At 50.1% G+C, this 19781-nt stretch overlaps 2 protein-coding genes across 2 annotated transcripts in view; one reads left to right on the top strand and one right to left on the bottom strand.

Annotated features, from left to right (window-relative positions):
* Positions 1-518: 518 nt before the first annotated feature.
* Positions 519-8179, bottom strand: LOC143834014 (uncharacterized). The gene is given in 5 exon segments (XM_077330501.1): positions 519-2142; positions 2144-3684; positions 5276-5402; positions 6561-6801; positions 6904-8179. Coding segments are annotated over 4 exon segments (1848 nt in total). The 5' UTR covers positions 6645-6801; positions 6904-8179; the 3' UTR covers positions 519-2046.
* A 160-nt stretch (positions 8180-8339) lies between these two features.
* The window catches only part of LOC143833796 (uncharacterized), a 39090-nt gene continuing 27648 nt past the window's right edge, over positions 8340-19781 (top strand). The window contains 7 exon segments of the mRNA XM_077330022.1: positions 8340-8458; positions 8819-8901; positions 9818-9944; positions 10941-11036; positions 12480-14103; positions 14105-14137; positions 16589-16648. Of these exon segments, the coding sequence (XP_077186137.1) occupies positions 8887-8901; positions 9818-9944; positions 10941-11036; positions 12480-14103; positions 14105-14137; positions 16589-16648 (1955 nt within the window). The 5' untranslated portion in view covers positions 8340-8458; positions 8819-8886.

The raw sequence follows: 19781 nt of genomic DNA, 5'->3' as shown, positions 1-19781 counted from the left end.
AGCCAGGAATGCAGCGGGTGCTAGAGGTGGGCCCCTCAACATGGCCATAGGCGGCCAACATTCAGGCCGTTGTTCTGGAGGGTAGGGAGTCCGAGGGCGTCTGGGATAGCCCCCCCCCCCCCCCGTGTCCCTGGTCAGGCAGGGCGGCCATGTTGGGCTGCAGGCTCAGCCAGGTCAATGCGCCACACGTCTGCCCTCCTTGGCAGCCAGGCTGCATCTGCTGGGGAGGCTGCTGGAGTGCCGCGTGGCCACCTTGAGGGGGTGGGTGCTCTAGGGGCCGACCCTAGCAGGGTGCCCCAACTGGCCCACAAAGTGTGTCTGGCCAGAGTGGGAGTCTGGACACACTCTGCCCCCTTGGCTCTGCACAAATATATGTAAGAGCCACATATCCTTGTTTTACAGCTAAATTATTAATTTCATTATTACTACATATTCAATATATTTATATGCGTTACAATACATACATTTTATATCATTAAAAACTGATTTTATATAATTTAAAAACTTACATTCATATGTGTTACAGTACATTTTAATATAATTTTAAATGCTTTTCAGTCTAGAATTTTCTGCTTGCATAATAGACACGCCATCTCTCAAATTTCAAAATCGATCTATTTTTCAAATGTTAGTTTTGCCATTACTGCATAGATGGACAGTCTATTTTCCCATTCTTCTAAACTTGGACAGATGTCTGATTTCCATTTTGCTGCATAAATGAGCGTAGCCACTGTCACCATATATTTATATATCTCTTTCAAAACTTTTGGTAATTTGTTTGGCAATATTCCTAACACCCAGTTCTTATATTTACAGATTTTATATTTAAATATTTCTTCCAAAACTTAAAAAAATGTATTTGGCAATATTCCTAAAAACGAGTTCTTACCTCCCACAGGGAATTTAGATTTTAATATAATCTGCACCTTTTCATGAATTTCTTTTCAATATTTGTTTGCCTTTTTATAAGTCTACCACGTATGATAAAAGATTCCATCTATATCTTGACATTTCCAACATTTTCCTTTAGTTTGAATCCACGTTTCCAATATCCTTTGGAGCGATGTACATTTTGTATTCCTTTCTCTTAATGCCTGTATGTAAATTTGATTTATTTTTCCTGTAACTGTTCCCATTGATACATAGGTATTTGCTCTCTAACCTGGCATCTTTAAGCATTCATCTTTTCACTTGCTCTTATTTTTGTAGCTGAAGTAAAAGCTTATCTATCCATTGTAATAAATGATCATTTTGTTTCGGAATCAGCTGATGGAACTCAGTCAACTCTCTTAAAGTTCCCCCTTCTGTACTGATGAGCTCTTTAATCATGAAATTGATTGTTACCTGAATATTAATTCCTTCATCCCAAGACTTGGGTTTCCCCTGAGCATTTAAATATATTGCTGTATGTTTAAAAAATCACTTTCATTTCTTGTATTGTTATCATAAGTTTCTACTGGGAACACATTTCTTCTCTTTATTTTCTTCTTCTTGAAGTATTTTAAAGCTTATTTTTGTTTCCTGCCATTCCAAATAAATTTATTTATACGACTTTGCTACTCTATCACTATTCTTTTTTCTATATATACAAAAGTAACATTTTAATTTTGTTTAAAAATTAATTTTGGTAGCGCATTATTTTGATAGCTGAGATTCAACTCAGCCAAGAGATCTTAGCTTCCACTTGGAGGTCATCAATGGCTCTGAGCCACAACGTACAGACGGAACAATCTGTCCGGGGCAGTGATGCTCTGCATCCTTTGTGCTGGGGGGGGCCATGGGGGGGAGGCCCCAGGAGTTCTGGCCCCACTGATGGCGCCTCTATGACAGAGTGTTGGACAGGTAATGAGTCTTCTCCAACATGACTCTGGCAGTTTTAATTTTCAGCAGGCGTCTGCATGGAGAAATTAGTCAAATGCCCAGGAAAAGAACAAAGTCTCAACAAGTTTTCAGTGCCAGTTAAAGTGTGGTGCATGACAGATGGCTGTGGGAAGGGATTGCCAGAGTTTGGGGGGCCCAGTGACAAAGACCCCACGTTTGGGACATTTATACTAGCGTGGATTTTTTGATGGGAAGCAAGATTTCCCCTCTGAGCAAAACTTTTTCCACACTCTGAACACTGATACGGTTTCTCTCCCGTGTGGATCCTTTGGTGGATATTAAGCTTTGTGCTCCGACTAAAGCTCTTCCCACACTCAAAACAGGTATACGGTTTCTTCCCTGTGTGGATTCTTTGATGGGAAGTAAGCCCTGAGCTGTAAGTGAAGTTCTTTCCACACTCAGAGCATTCATACGGTTTCTCCCCTGTGTGGCTTCTTTGGTGGCAAGTAAGACTTGAACCACGGCTGAAGCTTTTTCCACACTGTCCGCATTTAAATGGTTTCTCTCCTGTGTGGCTTTTTCGATGGGAAGAAAGAGCTGAATTATGGCGGAAGTCCTTCCCGCATTCAGAACATCTATATGGTTTCTCGCCTGTGTGGACTCTTTGGTGGTAAGTCAGGCTTGTTCTCCGACTAAAACGCTTTCCACATTCCATGCATTGAAATGGTTTCTCCCCTGTGTGGATTCTCTGATGGTAAGCAAGCCCTGAGCTGTGACTGAAGCTCTTTCCACACTGGGGACACTGATATGGTCTCTCCATGGTGTGGATTTTTTGATGGGAGGCAAGATGTCCGCTCTGAGAGAAGCTCCTTCCACACTCTGAGCACTGATATGGTTTCTCTCCTCTGTGGATTCGTTGATGGGAAAACAAACCTGAACTGTGACGGAAGCTCTTTCCACATTCAGGGCACTGATATGGTTTCTCCCCTGTGTGGGTTATTTGATGGGAAAAAAGACCCGAACTGTGACGGAAGCTCTTTCCACATTCAGAGCATTTATAAGGTTTCTCTCCCGTGTGGATCCTTTCATGGTAAGTCAGGCTTGTTCTCCGACTAAAACTCTTTCCACACTCCAAGCATTGAAATGGTTTCTCCCCTGTGTGGATTCTCTGATGGTAAGCAAGCCCTGAGCTGTGACTGAAGCTCTTCCCACACTGGGGACACTGATATGGTCTCTCCATGGTGTGGATTTTTTGATGGGAGGCAAGATTTCCACTATGAGAGAATTTCCTTCCGCAATCTGAGCATTGATACGGTTTCTCTCCTGTGTGGATTCTTTGATGGGAAAACAAACCTGAACTGTGACGGAAGCTCTTTCCACATTCAGAACAGTCATACGGTTTCTCCCCTGTGTGGATTCTTTGATGGGAAGAAAGAACTGCTCTCTGGCTAAAGCTCTTTCCGCACTCTGAGCATTCATATGGTTTCTCACCACTGTGTCCTCTTTTATGTACAATAAGGTGGGCATTCTGCCTGAATCTCTTTCCACACTCTGAGCATTTGTGTGGCTTCTTCTCTGAATGCTGCCTTTTGTGAAAAACAAAGTTTTTATTCTCACTGACACTCTTTGTGCCCTCCAACAGTTGTGACAATTCTTCCCCATCTGGCGTTCTCTGTTGTATGCCAAGATCTGAGGTGCCAGCTAGGATGCTGGCACAGTGTTGGGATGTCTTCCCTTTCTTTCCTTTGCGACTTGCTTCTTGCCCTGTGATTTCACCTTCACGCCTGGTGGATTCCTCCGTCCGCCTCTGTTTGCCTTCCGTTTCCCCTCTTGGCCCTTCTTCATAGCTCTTGTTCTCCTTCCCTGTAGGCATAAAGGGAGAAACCAGTGGGATGAGAAATAAGACAAACCTGATGATTTCATGTTTTTATCATAGAAAGACAAAGCAGGAAAGCAGCCAGTTACTTCTGTCCACAGGTTTTAGTTCTGTGGCAGAGCAATTATATTGCTTGCACAAAATCTCAGGCCTTGAGTTCTCCCATTCAGGGATCTCAGGCAGCAAAAGACCCTTTTCTGCTTCAGCCTAGACAATTCAGGGTACGAAGGTTCAAGGACAGATTCGCATTCTGCTGATATGTAATATGGGTTAGTGGGACAAACATTTATTCAACAATTGGGGTGCACATTGTAAGCTGAACTGACCATAATTTTTCCTTTTGTTTAGTACCAGGGCAGCAGGGAGTAACAGATCAGGTTGTCTTCTGACTTGGAAAACCAATTAATTTTCTAATCCCCTTTGGATGGAAGACCCTCTCGGATCTTGGAAGTAGCAGAAAACCTAACACAACAATTCAGACGCTGAAAAAGACTACTGGGGTGGGTCCCTTAGCCAGGCATAGTGTAATAGCTTCCCAGCTGCCAGTATCTATCAAGTTGTACCATCTTTCACAGTTCTTCAAAGTAACCAAAGCCAAGAGAAATGTACAAAGTTCAAAGTCACTCCACTCCAAGGTTCAGAATTCCAGAAGTCAATCAAAGCATGGGAAGTCCAGTTTAAAGGTCAAGGTTTAGACAAGAGGGCGTTGGCATCTTTTGCTTACATTGCATCCACACCCCAACAGCGTCTCCCAGGAGGCTTTATCACTCAAAGCCAGCTGGTTCAGACTCAATCCTACAATAACTCATCATCGCTCTCAGGAGGCTGCTGGTGTCTAGCCAAAAGGCAAGTGCATCTCCTTTTATCCTGCAGCTCTGCATTAAGCCTGCACCTTTGCCTCTCTAAAGGTCTAGGTCAGGGGTAGTCAAAACTGCGGCCCTCCAGATGTCCATGGACTACAATTCCTGTGGCTCAGGGGCAGAGCCTCTACTTGCCAAGCAGAAGGTCCCAGGTTCAACCCTCACCCTCTCCAGTTGAAAGGACCAGGCAGGAGGGGATGTGAGACCCTGGAGAGCGGTTGCCAGTCTGAGTCAACAAGACCGCCCTCGAGGGACCAAGGGTCTGATTCAGAGTGAGGCAGTTTCCTCTGTTCGGTACAGAAGGTCAGCTGGCCCTGCATCCGAAATCTGGAGAAAAGGATCCCTTGTTGGCCTGCTCTGCTTCTCAGGGAGAATGGTTCATTACAAGATCTGTTTCATATCGGTCTGTTCCCCCAGTGCTTTTGACTGATACAGAAATTTCTGTTCTGCCCCTTCGAAAAACCTGCTTCCGGCAAACAAAATATAAACAAAAAAAGTGGCATTAAAATTGCTAATAATTAAAAGCAACCATTACTTTTATATAATCATAGTGAAACTGTTAATTTGATTTATATTCATCATAGGTACATTTGGAAGTCTTTTTCTTTATGTAATTTTTCTCTCCTCTCTTTAAAAATAGCTGCTCAGGGACAGACAGCCCACTGCAGAAATTTCTGCTTCTAAAGTATCAACTCCTAACAGACAGCCAGAGCCTTACCGAGAGAGGCCAGGTTTCCATAATTCTCCTCCATGACTTCCCTGTGCAGGGCCCTTTGGCCTGGGTCCAGCAGAGCCCACTCCTCTTCTGAGAAATCCACAGACACGTCCTCAAAGGTCACCCTGCCCTGAAAGGAGGAGGAAACATAATCCCTTAATCAATCCGGCCACAGTCCAGGAGGACCATGAGCCCACGAGGACTTCTCCTGCAGGAATCAGATAAAGCTTTTCTCCCTGTGTTGCTCAGGGCCTTTCTTGAGGGCAGTTTTCATAGACGTGAGGAAGACGAAATGTTGCACATTTTTTACTCACTCAGCACAATGTTAAGAATCAAGATGGAACATTTTCAATTTTTTCATATCTTTTATTATTATTATTATTATTATTATTATTATTATTATTATTATTATTATTATATTTATTTCCCACCACTCCCCGTAGGCTTGTGGTGGGTCACAGTAGTCTTGTCCCCATTAAAATACCCATTAAAGACTTAAAAAAATTCCAACATGGCGGAAAACTCTCATTATTCCCACCCCTGCTATCAGAGCGGCAGGGAGGGTGGGGAGGAGATCTAACCTGCTAGACCCGGGGGGGGGGGGGGGGAGAAGTACCAACTCTCATTCGCTGGCCCCGGCCTCAACCAAAAACCTGGCGGAAGAGCTCCGTCTTGCAGGCCCTGCGGAAAGCTGATAAATCCTGCAGGGCCCGCAGCTCACCCGGGAGCTCGTTCCACCAGGTAGAAATGAGAGGAGGGGTCTGACTGCTAACAGTGGGGTCTCCCCCCCCCCCCCGCCTCCCTACAGGCTCCTCCCCTACCTGATCCAGCTGCAGAGAGGGTGTCTCTGCTCCATCACAAGGAAGGAAAGCCCCAGAGGAGAAGAGCCAGGGGGGAGGGGGTTAGGAGAGGGAGGGTCCCGGTGGGCGCAGGGCCCAGAGGGAAGCACGGGCTCCTTCGTGGGGGTTTCCTGAAAAGGGCTCCGATGAGGCTAAAGGAGGCGAAGCTCCAGATGAGGCAGGAAGGTTCGCAGGAAGGCAGAAAAGGGAATGAAAACCCAACATGAAAACCAAGTCAGGAGCCTGAAGGTTGAGCAAACAGATATTCAGAATCAATTTCAGGAGATTAGTGCCCCTGGATGTGGAGAGGCACAGAATCCGTGAACCTGATTCCTTTTCAAGCACTGTATTCCTGTGGCCATCACTACACCCTCTGGCAGCAGATTCCACGTCTGAATCATTCTGTGTAGCCTCTCCCACCTTTTCTGGCCTTGGGGGAACTCCCTCACCTGGTCCTCCGGCTTCACTGGCTCGGCCTGGCTCAGGAGGAATCCTTCGGCCTCCCGCCCACGTCCTCCAGCCCCGCTCTCCATCGCTGGGGACGCAGCAGTCAGGATCTCCCCGTTCTTCTGCCGGTTTCCTTCTCGGGGGGGGGGGGAGAGCAGAACCGGTGCAAGGCCCAGAAGAGGGTTCTGGGAGCATCAGGGGACCCCCTCCAGTCCGATTACGGCAAGGCGTGGAGACTCCTCTCTGCAGGGAAAAGAGGGAGCCCCTTCGTCAGACGCCTGCAGACAGAGGCCGTCCCAGGATGGGGAGAAACAGGATCCGCTTCATCCGGCACCTTTTACTCACAGGGTGACCCGATGCCTCCGGGACATGCAGCTGCCAGGCAAGAAGGGAACAGGATTCCCCTGCTGCTGCTGCCCCCCTCCCCACAGCTGATCTTCACAGGTATCCTGCTCCTGAACATGGAGGCTCCGCTCAGCCACTGATGCGTCTGTCCCTCATGAAAGGGCAGCCCCCCTTCAGGACCGATGCCCCAATCCATGCATTAATGCTGTGTGGTGTGAGGAACTTTCCTCTCTCTTTTCTCAGACTACTCCATGAATTAACGTTTTAGATTAAAATCTAAAATAAATAAATCATTAAGTTCTGGCTCAAAACCTACTCAAGGTCCTCAGAGGACTGACTGACTGACTGCGGCTGTTCAGGGGTGGAACCTGCTGCCTGGGGGTGGCGTCTCCTTGGCGGGGAGTCTTTAGGAGGGGACTGGAAGAAGAAGTGGGACTTTCCAGTCCCAGGTGGGGGGGGGGGCTGGACCGGATGGCCCCTGGGGGTCTCTTTCAGCTCTGTGTGGTCCTGAATCTGTCTGCAGCCCCCCCAACATTCCCCATTGATTCTGCTGGGCCGTTTCCTGGTCCCCGGTTATGGGACAGCTCAGCTGGGACCACTGTGGGGCCTGAAAGGAGGAGCCCCCTAAGCCAAGCCACACCCGGCTCCTTCCCCCCCCCCCCAGTCAGGCCACACAGCGGGCTCTTTGAGCAGGGGCTTCTGGGGGGGGGGGCAGGGAGTGATCGTGGGCAGAGTTGCCCACAGGGAGCATACAACAGTGGGAAATGGGTAACCAACTCGAGTCACAGGACCGATGGGGCAATCCCTGACACAGGAGTAGCTAAATCTCCAGTCCACCCCCTTGCAACTGGGGAGGGTACAAAGAGCTCCGTCGCATCTCCCTGGAAAGCACGATGCTCACGTTCCTGTGACAGATGCACCTCAGTCGCATTCTGCTGCCTGCCTGTCAGATCCTGCCCGCCTCTCCTTCCCTGGGGGGCAATGCTGTGACTGCAGCATTCGGGCAGACCTGACTGCTGCGGGGGGGGGGGGAGGCACCGACCCCCCCCCGTCATTGTGAGGGGGGGCAGCCCCGTCTATGGGGAGGCGGGGGGGAGGGGGGAGCAAAGAATCCAACCCAGACCTGGCCGGGGGGGGGAGTGTTTGTCGGGGGCCCAAAGCAAGGGGGGGCTTCTTGCTTGCTCTGAAGGGGGCCGCTGCCTGCAACCTCGGGGGGGGGGGCTTCAGAGCGACCCCGAACTGGAATCCCCCCCCCCGCTTCCCTTCCTCTGCTGCTGCCCTTGCACGCCCCCCCCCCGCGAAATGCATTTGCAGCTCACCCCGTCTGCGGCCGGGGGGGGGGAGTGAGGCAGGAAGTGCCCTGCCCCGCAGCCTCCCCAGGAGCTCCGCCTTTAAGCCCCTGCAGGGGCCGGAAGGGGAGTGGGGGGGAGGGGGGAGGGGGGAGGGGGAGGGGCAGACGACGCACTTTCCTGTCCGGCCCCCCCTCCCCGCCCCGCCCCTTCTGCAGCTTTCCCCGCCGGCAGAGGCCGGACTGTGGGGGGCGAAGGTCCAGGAGGTACCGATGCACCGGGGGGGAGGGGGTCGTGGGGGGGGGTCTCGGAGGGTCGCCGTGCAATGGGGGCGGGGGGGGGGCGGGAACTCTCTCCTCCTCCAGGGCCCCCCAGGCCCCCGCGGGCTTCCTCCTCCTCCTGCTGCCGCTGCCGCGGCGTCTTCCTCGGGCCCCCTGCCCCCCAAGGGGATGCGCGGAGAGGGCGGGTGCCATGACCAGGGCGGGGGGGGGGGCGGGGGGGCTGCCTTCCTCGGCCTCCCCCCAAAGGCCAGCGGGCACCCTGTGGGGCTGGTGGGCAGAAGGTGCAGCGGGACTGCCTGGCACTTGGAGACGCCTCCTCCTCCTCCTCCTGCTTTTTCCCCGCAGCCCGGGGGACACGGTTGGTGTCACGGTCCGGATCGTGCCCTGCCCAGCGCCGAAGGGAGCCAGCCACCATGCCCTCCGCTCAGGTAAGGGGGAGATGCACCACTGGGGGGAATTTCTCTCCCCTCTTTGCTCCCAGCCCTGCCGGACAGCCAAGCTGACCCCCCCCCCATTGACCAGCCGGCGACTCCCCGGGGCCCCCCTGCGCTCTGGCGGAGATGCCCTGCAGCCCGGTCTCCCGGGAGGTCCCGAGGAGGAAGCCTGCCGTTTTAAGGTCCTGTTGGAGCAGGGCAGTGGCCCACCAAGTCCAGACAGGCTTTTCCTGCAGTGCCCGGCCAGCGGCCCCACAGCACCGACAAAGGCCACCCAGGGACCGAGGGCCCTTCCCCTGCTGCCCCCACCCAGCCCCGATGATCAGGGGTTTGCTGCCTCTTCACAGGGAGGCTCTCTTTAGTCATCACAGGTAGGAGGGGTTGATGGACGGTCCACCCTACCGCCCCTCTTAAAGCCGTCCGGAGGGCCTGCAAAGCAGCACCAGGCATAGGTCTGAGGCCAGAAGAAGCAGATAAACCACGTGAGCCTCTCCAGAATAAAATGTCACCCCTGAATTCTGAATACGGCATAACGGAGCATTCGGTCCATTCACGGTTCTGTCATTTTTATTGCATTTCAACATTTGCAGTTTCAACATGTTGTGAGCTGCCCCCGAGCCTGGCCCAAGAGAGGAGAAGTATATAAATCTAATAATAAATCCAATAAAAATGCACCACCACTTTTGCTGGCCGTGCTCTCCGCCGTTTGACCATCGTGTTGATTGATCATCGTGGCCGCCCCATGATCTCTGCCCGGGAAGAGCTTGTTCATTAACATCTGGGGCTTTCCCCACCCAATAGGTATCGTGTCGCCTATCCCCGCACTGAGCTCTGTTGGCCAGGTGGCGGCTGACCCACGCAGTTAAAGAGATCCTTCGGTGGGGCCACTCCTGTCTTCCTTTCCCTGCAGAACCCGGTGACTTTTGGGGACGTGGCCGTGTATTTCTCGGAGGCCGAGTGGGCGCTGCTGGATCCGGACCAAAGAGCCCTCTACAAGGAAGTCATGCTGGAGAATTATGGGATGGTGGCCTCCCTGGGTAAGGCAGCTGCAGTGTCCTCGGCTGGTCCTGCCTTTGGGACCCCCCTCCGGCCCCTGCTTCTGGCTCTTCAAGGGGGACGGGGCTGCAGATGCCTCTCGGTGGTGGGCGGGAGAGTTTGTGCCAGGAGGGAGGTCCTTGTTGGGAATTGGGGAGGGTGAAGAGGGATGGGAGATGCAGGGAGGAGGCATTGCTTTGGCCACTGGAGAGGACCCGGCTTCAACATTTCCCTGCCCATTGTGGGGGGTGTCAGCCGGCGGGCATCTGGCGGAAGCTGAGTCTGGGGCAAAGCCCGCCGTGCCATGCTGGGGAAAGAGCCTCGTTAATCTCCATCACCACCTCTCGCCCCCCCCCAACACACCCCTGGGCCTTGCCCCCACTGCTGACCCAAGTGTGGGTGCACAGGGAGCCCTCCCCGCCTCAAAAGTGCCCACCACAACCCCCCGCCTGGCTCCAGGGGCTGCTGCCCAGGTGGGCAGGGAGGGAGCCCTCCCCCCTGCCTGCAGGCCGGTTGGCACCCTTGGGAAGGCAGAGAGGCCGAGTCACTTGTTATCGTGCCCCCTTCCCCCTTGGACCCGAGGTGGGTCCCCTGAGTGCGTGTGAGGAGATCCGCGGTCTCACATGGGGGTTCCCAAAGGCCTCCCCGGGGTCTGCAGTCAGGAAGGAAGGAAGCAAAGGCTGCCCATGTCCTAATTTCACGTTTTGCTGCCTCAGTTTGGCACTTTTCAGTCTGTGCTTCCGGCCCTCTCTCTGCGTTTCTCTTTGCTGTCTAATCCTGTGGACATTTTTTAATGTTGATGTTTTTCTCCTGCTGACGAGTTTTAAGTTGATGTTTCTAGCGGGGTCATTAATCCTTTTAATGAAGGTTCACACTGTTGTATCTTGTAACCATCCCAGGCCAACAGGTTTGCAGGTACAATGTTAAAGATGTTCTCTGTGGGGAAAAAGGCTTCCCTCTGAAAGGGGTGTTGCAGAAATCTGTTTTCCCTCCCAAAGGAGGACGTGTGGTTGCCACCTCTGCCCCCCCACCCTGGCCCCGTGAAAGGGACGGTCCACTTCTTCTGGATGCTGAACCAGGAGCGAGAACTTCAGGTAACTGGCACAAGATCCTCGTTCTTGTCTGTTGGGCTGTGAGTCCTCTGAGTTGCCATAGGATTTCCATTTATAGGGACACCCTGATTATTATGGGCTGCACCTGGCCAGGAGGATCCCAGATGCAGGAGCTGTGCTGGGCCTGCAGAAGTGGCCGGCCTTGGCTCCAGAGAGTCCAGCAGAGGAGGCAGGAGCAGAAAAGGAAGGGCCAGCGGGGAAGAGACTAGGAAGGAAACAGGATGCAGGACAGGCTGAAAGGAGGAGAACGGCAGAACGGGAAGAGAAGCACAGAATCATAGAGCTGGAAGGATCCATCTAGTCCAACCCCAAGAAGAGAGGCAGAAAGGAAGAAAAATGAAGGGAGGGGAATAGACACCCCCTCCTCCAAGCAGAGAACTTCCAGAGTATTATCACTGAACAGTGAAGGCAGCCTCAGCTGACACCAGAGAAGATCCTTACTTCTGTAACAAACATCCCCCAGACCCTGAGGATCAAGCTTAAGCCGCTGCTTTCCACGGGGGGGGGGGGTCACCTCCGAGAAGCTGGGAGACTTGGAAGAGCTTCAGGGGACGGCACAAATCTCAGGACAGCCCAAACTGCTGCTGGGACTATCCGGCTGCATCCAGGCTGTGCAGGCCTCAAGAGCCCAGCAGGGCTCCTCAAAGCAAGGAAAACAAAAGAGGAGAGAGGAAAATAAAATACTTGCTTATGCTGGAAGTGCCAGAGAGGGAAACGAAGGGCTTCTGAGAAATGCTTTCCAAAGAGGGGAGTGGAGGACGGGCGTCGGCAGGAATCAAAGGGCAAACTGTGTGGGGACTCCTGCCCAGGCACTGAGACATTCGCACAGGGTGGTGCTCCTGAGAGGACTTACTGTTTTTTGTGAGGTGACTTGCGGCAATCAGTATTTGGGCTGCAGGAGCTTTTGGGGTGTTCAAGTCTTCGCTTTCACACATCAAATGGGGGCTTTTGTACCCCACCTGTTCCTACCCAAAGAAGTTTCAAAGCAGCTTCCAATCGCCTCCCTTCTTCTCCTTCTCAGCCCTGGCCCCTGCCTTGTGGAATGAGCTCCCAGAAGAACTGCAGGCCCTGCAGGGACTAATGCAGTTCTGCAGGGCCTGCAAGACACAGCTCTCCTGTTAGGCTTTCAGATGAGGCCAGGTGGGGAGGGGACATTGCTGCCCCCTCCTAAATTGTTCCCCAGATTCTCCCCTCCAGGTGGCATTTCTCTTCCATTGGGTGTTGGCAGCTGGGGGGGGGGGGCGATTTTTAATTGTCTTCATTATGTTTGTTTTAAATTCTGTATTTTGAAACCTGACGTTAACTGCTGCCGGGAGCTGGCTGGCCAGGAACAGCAGCCTACAAGTCCAAATAAATAAATAACTAAAAATCAATCATATTTGAAATCTGCAGCTTCATTTGTCCTTCATTACATTTTGTCACCAGGTGATGAGTGGGAGTGTGAGAAAGAACAACAGCACAGAAGGGAAACTGAAGTAACACTGGAGACACGGAAGAAATCGGTTTTGTCGGATGGAGCTGTTGACGGGGACATTCCAGTCCAACAAGAAGGTTGTGAGGAAAAGTGGACGTTCCCTCTGGGCACAGAAGTATTGACTGCTCAGCTCAGCCTGAGCCCACATCAAACAACACAACCAGTAGAGAAATGCTTAGAGAGCAGAAAGACCTACAGTTCACGCCATACTAGCCAGGAAAGAATTTGTGCGGAGAAGAAACCATATCAATGTTCACAATGTGGAAAGAGATTTACTTATAGAACAAACCTTGTTTCCCATCATAGAATTCACACAGGGGAGAAACCATATAAATGCCTAGAATGTGGAATGCGTTTCAGTCAGGGCTCAGTCCTGGTTTCCCATGAAAGAATTCACACAGGGGAGAAACCCTATAAATGCTCAGAATGCGGAAAGTCCTTCAATAAGAAAGGGAGCCTTACTTCCCATCAAAGAATTCACACAGGGGAAAAACCATATGAATGCTTGGAATGTGGAATGAGCTTCAGTCAGGGCTCAAGCCTTGCTTCTCACCAAAGAACACATACAGGAGAGAAACCCTATAAATGCTCACATTGTGGAAAGAGCTTCAGTAAGAGCTCAAACCTTGTTTCCCATCAAATTGTCCACACAGGAGAAAAACCTTATAAATGCTCAGAATGTGGGAAGTGCTTTACTAAGAATGGAAGCCTTACTTCTCATCTAAGAATTCACACAGGGGAAAAACCGTACCGATGCTCAGACTGTGGAGCGTGCTTCAGTCAGGCCTCAAGTCTTGCTTTCCATCATAGAATCCACACAGGGGAGAAGCCATATAAATGCTCAGAATGTGGAAAGGGTTTCAGTAAGAGTGGAAGTCTTACTTCCCATCAAAGAATCCACACAGGGGAGAAACCATACAAGTGCTTGGACTGTGGAAAGAGCTTCAGCGATAGCCCAGGCCTTACTTCCCATCAGAGAATCCACACAGGGGAGAAACCATATAAATGCTTGGAGTGCGGGAAGAGTTTCAGTCAAAGTTCAAACCTTGCTTCCCACCAAAGAACCCACACGGGGGAGAAACCTTATAAATGCTCAGAATGTGGAATAGGCTTCAGTCAGGGCTCAGGGCTTGCTTTCCATTTTAGAACCCACACAGGGGAGAAGCCATATAAATGCTCTGAGTGTGGGAAGAGCTTCAGTAAGAGTGGAAGTCTTACCTCCCATCAAAGAATCCATTCAGGGGAGAAACCATACATGTGCTTGGAATGTGGAAAGAGCTTCAGTCATAGCACAAATTTTATTTCCCACCAAAGAATCCACACAGGGGAGAAACCATATAAGTGCACTGAGTGTGGAAAGAGCTTCAGTAGGGGTAGCAGTCTGATTTCCCACCAAAGAATCCATACAGGGGAAAAACCATATAACTGCTTGGAATGTGGGAAAGACTTCAGTGATAGATCTGGTCTGACATCCCATCAGAGAACCCATACAGGGGAAAAACCATATAAATGCGCTGAGTGTGGGAAGAGCTTCAGCCAGAGCTCAAACCTTGCTTCACATCGAAGAATCCACATGGGAGGAGCCATATAAATGCTCAAAATATGGAATGTACTGAAGCCTTGATTTCATCCTAGAATCCATACAGGAGAAAAAACAGTATAAATACTCCAATTGCAGAAAGGACTTGAGTGGGAAAGAATTAACACTGGGGAGAAATTAGCCAAAATGTGGCTTTCCAGATGTCCATGGACTACAATTACCATGAGCCCCTGCCAGCACTGGCCACCCAGGTGCAAATGCTCAGAATGTGGCAAGGGCTTTTGGAAGAACCTAAGCCTCAGTATCAAAAAATACACATAGGAAAAACCATAGAAATGCTCTGAAGGGTGAGCTGTAACTTTGCTTCCTACTAAGAGGAACAACCGAATTATAGTCCAGTGGCACCTTTAAGACCATCAGATATTTATTCAAGGCGTGAGCTTTTGTGTGCACGCACACTTCCGCAGTGGGAAATTAAACAAGGGAAGAGAAAATTGCTGCACTGAAGGTATGTCTACTCACAATAACAGTTGGGGTCTGCCTCCCCCAGCACCAGAGGCAGGCAGCCTCATCAGGTGTGGGGACCGTGGGCAGGAGGATGCTGTGGCCGTCATTCCAGTTGTTGGCTTCGTAGAGGCAGCTGGCTGACCACCGCATGGACAGATTGCTGGAGCTTGATGAGTCATTGGTCTGACCTAGCATGGCTTTTCTGGTGTTCCTGGGAACTCTTGTGAAGTTTCAGCTGATTGCCTTCAATTTTAAAAACTCCATTTGCAGGAAAAATCGATTGATGCCAGCTGCCTGGAAGCTTTGCTAAGACTAAGCCTCTGCTGTCCATTGCTCTGCCGCCTTAATCTCCCACGTCCCCCCTGCCCGTCCATTTGGGCATGAAGATCCCGGGATTCCATCATTGAGTTAAGACATAACCACCCTTCAAGGCCACAGGAGAGAGAGTGGAAACAGGACAGGAATTTCCCCACTCGCCAATTATCTCCATACTGCTATAATTTGCACTTAAGGTATCTAAGGGGAATCAGTTATATGCTGTGTTCTCTGTCATAGAATCATGATTCTATGACAGAACAGAGCAAATCAAGAAAAGGACAACTGAAAAAAATCAGACGTGGAGTTAAAGAGAACTCTTTACGGAGTTTGGGCCAACATCCAGAATTTGGTGGAAGAAAGAAAAATGATGTAAGTTGCTTTGAGCACCATTAGGGAGAAAAGTGTGATATAAATAAAGGATCGTGTCCCCATGAAAATGGTGACAAATGGGAGGCTGTTTGCCTCCTGCTTGCAGTTCACATAACTGAGCAAGTAATTTCCCTGACATAAAGGCCTCTGCTGAAGATCCAGCCCAGTGGATATCTGGATGCTGCCAGAAGGGGCACGTCGGGGCCCTGAAATGCTTCCCAGAAGGCAGCCCCACAGCAGCCTGAGGGATAGAGAAGTAGGGCTTGTGGGGAGTTTCCATACCTGTTTTGAGTGGCCAGATGTGCAGAAGATGCACAGCTGGAATCTGGTGCACTACAATGTGGGTTCTCTGCAAAAAACTTAATCGGAAAGTATTGATGAAAGTTTTCTAAAAACTTTCTAATTTGAATGTAGCTAAACAATTTAACTATTTAAATAGTCTTGCCACATTTTCAGTAAAGTGAGAAAAGGAAGCCGTTTCCCCCTTAAAAAGGTACAAGAATCGGATTTTGTTTTTTAAATTTTCTATTTTTAATGTCAAGTTATTTTTATGTCAAAGATCTTGATGAGATGAAACGGTTGGTTTTGAAAGTTTCGAAATTGTCCAAAAAATAGCAGAGATCTTGCGATGCAACAGTGGAGCATTACGCTCGTTGGCTGCAGCTGCACCGTGCAGAGTAAGGCTCCCCCGTGAAGTGTCCGCCTCGTGCCGGGCCTCCTGGACGTTTACAGCTTGTGACTCCATGTCCTTGAAATCTTGCCGCTTGACGATTACTTCCGTAACGGATTTCTATTTCATTTTCCTCTGCATATTTATTTATTTTATTTATATAGTGCCCTCCTCGAAGGCTCAAGACGCTTTACGTGAAACGGAACAATACAATTAGCTCAGTTTATACTAATGTGGCGACAACAGTAACAGTAACAACAAGATAATGGTAGTAATAAACATTGTAGAACAGTAGAATAATAGCAATATTGATTAACTTGTACTGAGGCCCAGTGGTTGGGCAGGCCTGTAATGACTGGTGGAGGGGCCCCTGGGGGCCGTGGAAGTTGTTTTCCCCCCCCCCACAAACCTGGACTCTGTACAAGCCCTGAGACTGACCCCTTCTTCATGGCCCATGTTCAGATTTCCTAACAGGACTGATTTGAAGCACAGCTTCAATCAGACAATATTTACGTATGTGAGGCAGAACTTTTCCATAGAAAAATGCAGCCCTGGGAAATTTGGGGGCCAGATTGCAAGAAACTGAATCCCACACATCTGAGGAAGCCTTTGGATTGACAGCCATTGTAACATGTGGGTCCCTTATGTGGGTCCAGATTCTTGGCCAGCCCAGAATTCATTGGCGACGGAGGCAAAAAGCCAGATGAGGTGGAGAGGTGAGCTGACAACAACTCCAGAAAACCATTGGAGTCCCCCAGTGTGGCCTCACTAGCCCCAAGGAACGGAGCTGACCAGGAAGGAGCATATAAAGAATATAAAGAAACACTCAGGATGTGCTTTGAATATTCCTGAATTCTGCACACTTTGCTATTGTTCTAGGCAACTCTGGTCAGCCCTGGTTTAGCTAATGGTGTGCAACAGCTAGTTAGCTAGCTAGTTAGTTTTCCTCCATTAGATCAGTTAACTCCTGGCTAGAGGAACACCTCAATAACCTTTCAGGCTCCTGAAGGGTTTAGGACACAAGTAAGCAAGTGACTTTGTGTTTTTTAGGGCATCTGTCCTGAGACTTAACATTGACTAAATCGATAGAACGTTAGGACATCCATTCTTGTTACATAAATACTTAAAAGAGAGCAATTATCTGTCCATAAAAGCTTCTTACCCCAAAATAAGTCTGTCACAGGATAGGATAAAGGCAACTTCCTCTATTTATAGTATTTTAACATCTTCTCTGAACAATAGCTAACCGTCCCATTTATAACTTAAAACAACACGAAGCTTAGCCATGCTTGAAATGTCTTCTTATTATACACACACACACACAGACACACACACACACCAGGTAGTTCGCCTTCAGTGGGTTGAAGTTATCCCAGCTGGTCAGGCCACGCCTCCTCGTTGCATATTCATGCCTGCCTGTTAAGCTCTGCCTTCTCATCTGGAGCTCTACAGTTCTGCAGCTATTCAGGAGCAAATGTTCAGGCCGCCTTTAACCCAGACAGCCTTTAGCAGAGCGGATGACCCAGCAGGTTTATCCCTCTCTCAAGGGCCAACAATGGCCAACTTCAGCCTTGTAACTTAATGAGACACATCTTGGCACACCTGTTGCTCATCCTTGTGCTTCCTTAGATAACACTCACCTGTTCCGGTTAGAGAGGCTGGTTCCTTCCGGTCACCAGACCTATAGAATTGTCATGGAACGGGCCCATCAGGTTTTCTGCTTGTGGCTTCCGGTCGGAGAAGGTTTTAGGGGAGCTCTATCTCTCTCTCTGTCTCTCTCTGTCTGTCTGTCTGTCTGTCTGTCTGTCTCTGTGTGAACAGAGCTTCAAAATGTTTCACAGCATGCTGCCAGCCCATTCAAAACCTGATTTGCCTTAACTGCATGTATTTAGCCACGTTTGAGAAATGTTAGATCTGATTTTTATTGCATGCTTTTTCCCCCTCCAGTGAGAATAGAATTAATTTGTACCTGTACATATGTATCCAGTTCTTGCCTAATAAAAAAGTTATGCCTTATTATAAATAAAATTATTAACTCATTCTGTTTATTTTGCTGGCAAAAGACCTCTAAATTCATTGTGCTATAAGCAATGAAATCTCTTTCAAAGATTTTATCTTGCAAAGATCCAGTAGGGATTTCTATGCCCCATGTATTTTACTATCCAAGGGAGTCTGAAAGCATCTTTCAGTTGCTTTCCCTTTCTCTCCCTGCGAGGTGGGTAGAGCTGAGAGGACTTTTCTGCGAGAACAGCTCTCAGACTGGCCAAGGTCACCCAGCTGGCTGCATGAGGAGGAGGAGGGGGAGTGAGGAAGCCAACCTGGGTCTCCAGATTAGAGGCTGCTGCTCTCTTAACCATCATACCAGGCTGCCTCTGAAGCCCTGCTGGGTCAGGCCAGGGGCCCCTCCAGTCCTACTTCCTGTGTCACACAGTGGTGGCCAAGGCCCAGGGGCCACCAGGAGGCCCACCAGCAGGGCCAGAACCCCAGAAGCCCTCCCAGGGGGGGTCCCCCTCCCAAGCACCACGAAGACAGAGCACCCCTCCCCCAGGTGCAGCACTCCCTCCAGGCCTTGGGGCTCAAGGGGTGTGTGTGTGTGTTGCGGTGCAGAGATCCCACTTGCCTAGGGCTCAGAAAAGGAAATGGAAGAGGATTGTTCTGAGATTCCTTCGGGAACAGAAAAGTGGCATATAAGAACCAACTCTTCTTCTTCAATAATCTCAGGGCTCTCTCAGCCTCCCCTCCCTCACAGGGTGTCTGTTGTGGGGAGAGGAAAGGGAAGGCGACTGGAAGCCGCTTTGAGCCTCCTCCGGGGAGAGAAAAGCAGCATCTAAGAACCAACTCCTCCTCCTCCTCCTCTTCTTCAGCTGCAGCTCCCTGCTTTGTCAGCCCACCTGGCTCACCTGAGCCAATTAAGCAATGCCAGCTATGAGCTAGAAGAGAGCTCCACTCTAACAGGCACCTCACCATGTTAGTAAGGCAGCTGCTGCCTGCAAGAGCCTGGGAGTAATCCCAGAGTAAGCCCTGAGAGGCTCCTGACAGCCTATATTAACTTGAGGCGGGGAGGCCTGGGTGGTGGGCACAGCCTGCGACCGGCTCCTTCTGCTGATGTCCTTGGACTGCCGGAAGGAACCTTTGACTCCCCGGACTGAGGTAAGACATTCTTTGCACTATGCCTGTCCCTGGGCATCCTGCTTTTGAAATACTGACTCTCTCTGGCTTCCTGCGTCCGCTCAGCTGTGCTTCTCTCCAACAGGGAGCTGAAAGCTGAGACCAACACAGGAGGCAAAGGAAGCAGCTGGCTTCCCCCCCCCCTTGCCTGGGGGAGATGGAGGGTGGGAAGAGGCTGAGAATGGAGCAACTTACCAGCAGCAGGACTTTCAAAGAAGCCAGCACCTCTCCCACCCAGCAAGCAGCAGGAAGGGGAAGGAGGACAGATAAGCCCTATGACTGGTCCTCATTGGCAGACCATTCTCTTCTTATTGGCTGCATGCTTAGGGAGGGCCAATCAGGTAGGGATTGAGTTGTCTGCATGCAATTTGAACTGATTGGCCCTCATTGGCAGAGTGCAATTTGAACTGATTGGCCCTTACTGGTAGAGTGGCCCCTCCCTATTAGCAGCAACCTCCAGGACCAATCAGGTAGGGAGTGAGTTGGCTGCACACAACTTCAGCTTTATACTGTTTAGTGAATAATTAAAGGACACATAGACAATTTGTTATGCTAAGCAGTGAAAGATAAGAACTGTGTAAAATATCTCCTGCTGACACAATATGCCCCCTGAAGGCAAAGTTCTGAGGCAGTTTCAAGAGTCTCTGCCGTCTCTGAGTTTCTGACCCACAAGATCTACCA

The sequence above is a fragment of the Paroedura picta genome, chromosome 3 (genome assembly GCF_049243985.1).
Source record: "Paroedura picta isolate Pp20150507F chromosome 3, Ppicta_v3.0, whole genome shotgun sequence".
Lineage (NCBI taxonomy): Eukaryota > Metazoa > Chordata > Lepidosauria > Squamata > Gekkonidae > Paroedura > Paroedura picta.
This window is presented reverse-complemented; position numbering and strand designations above follow the sequence as displayed.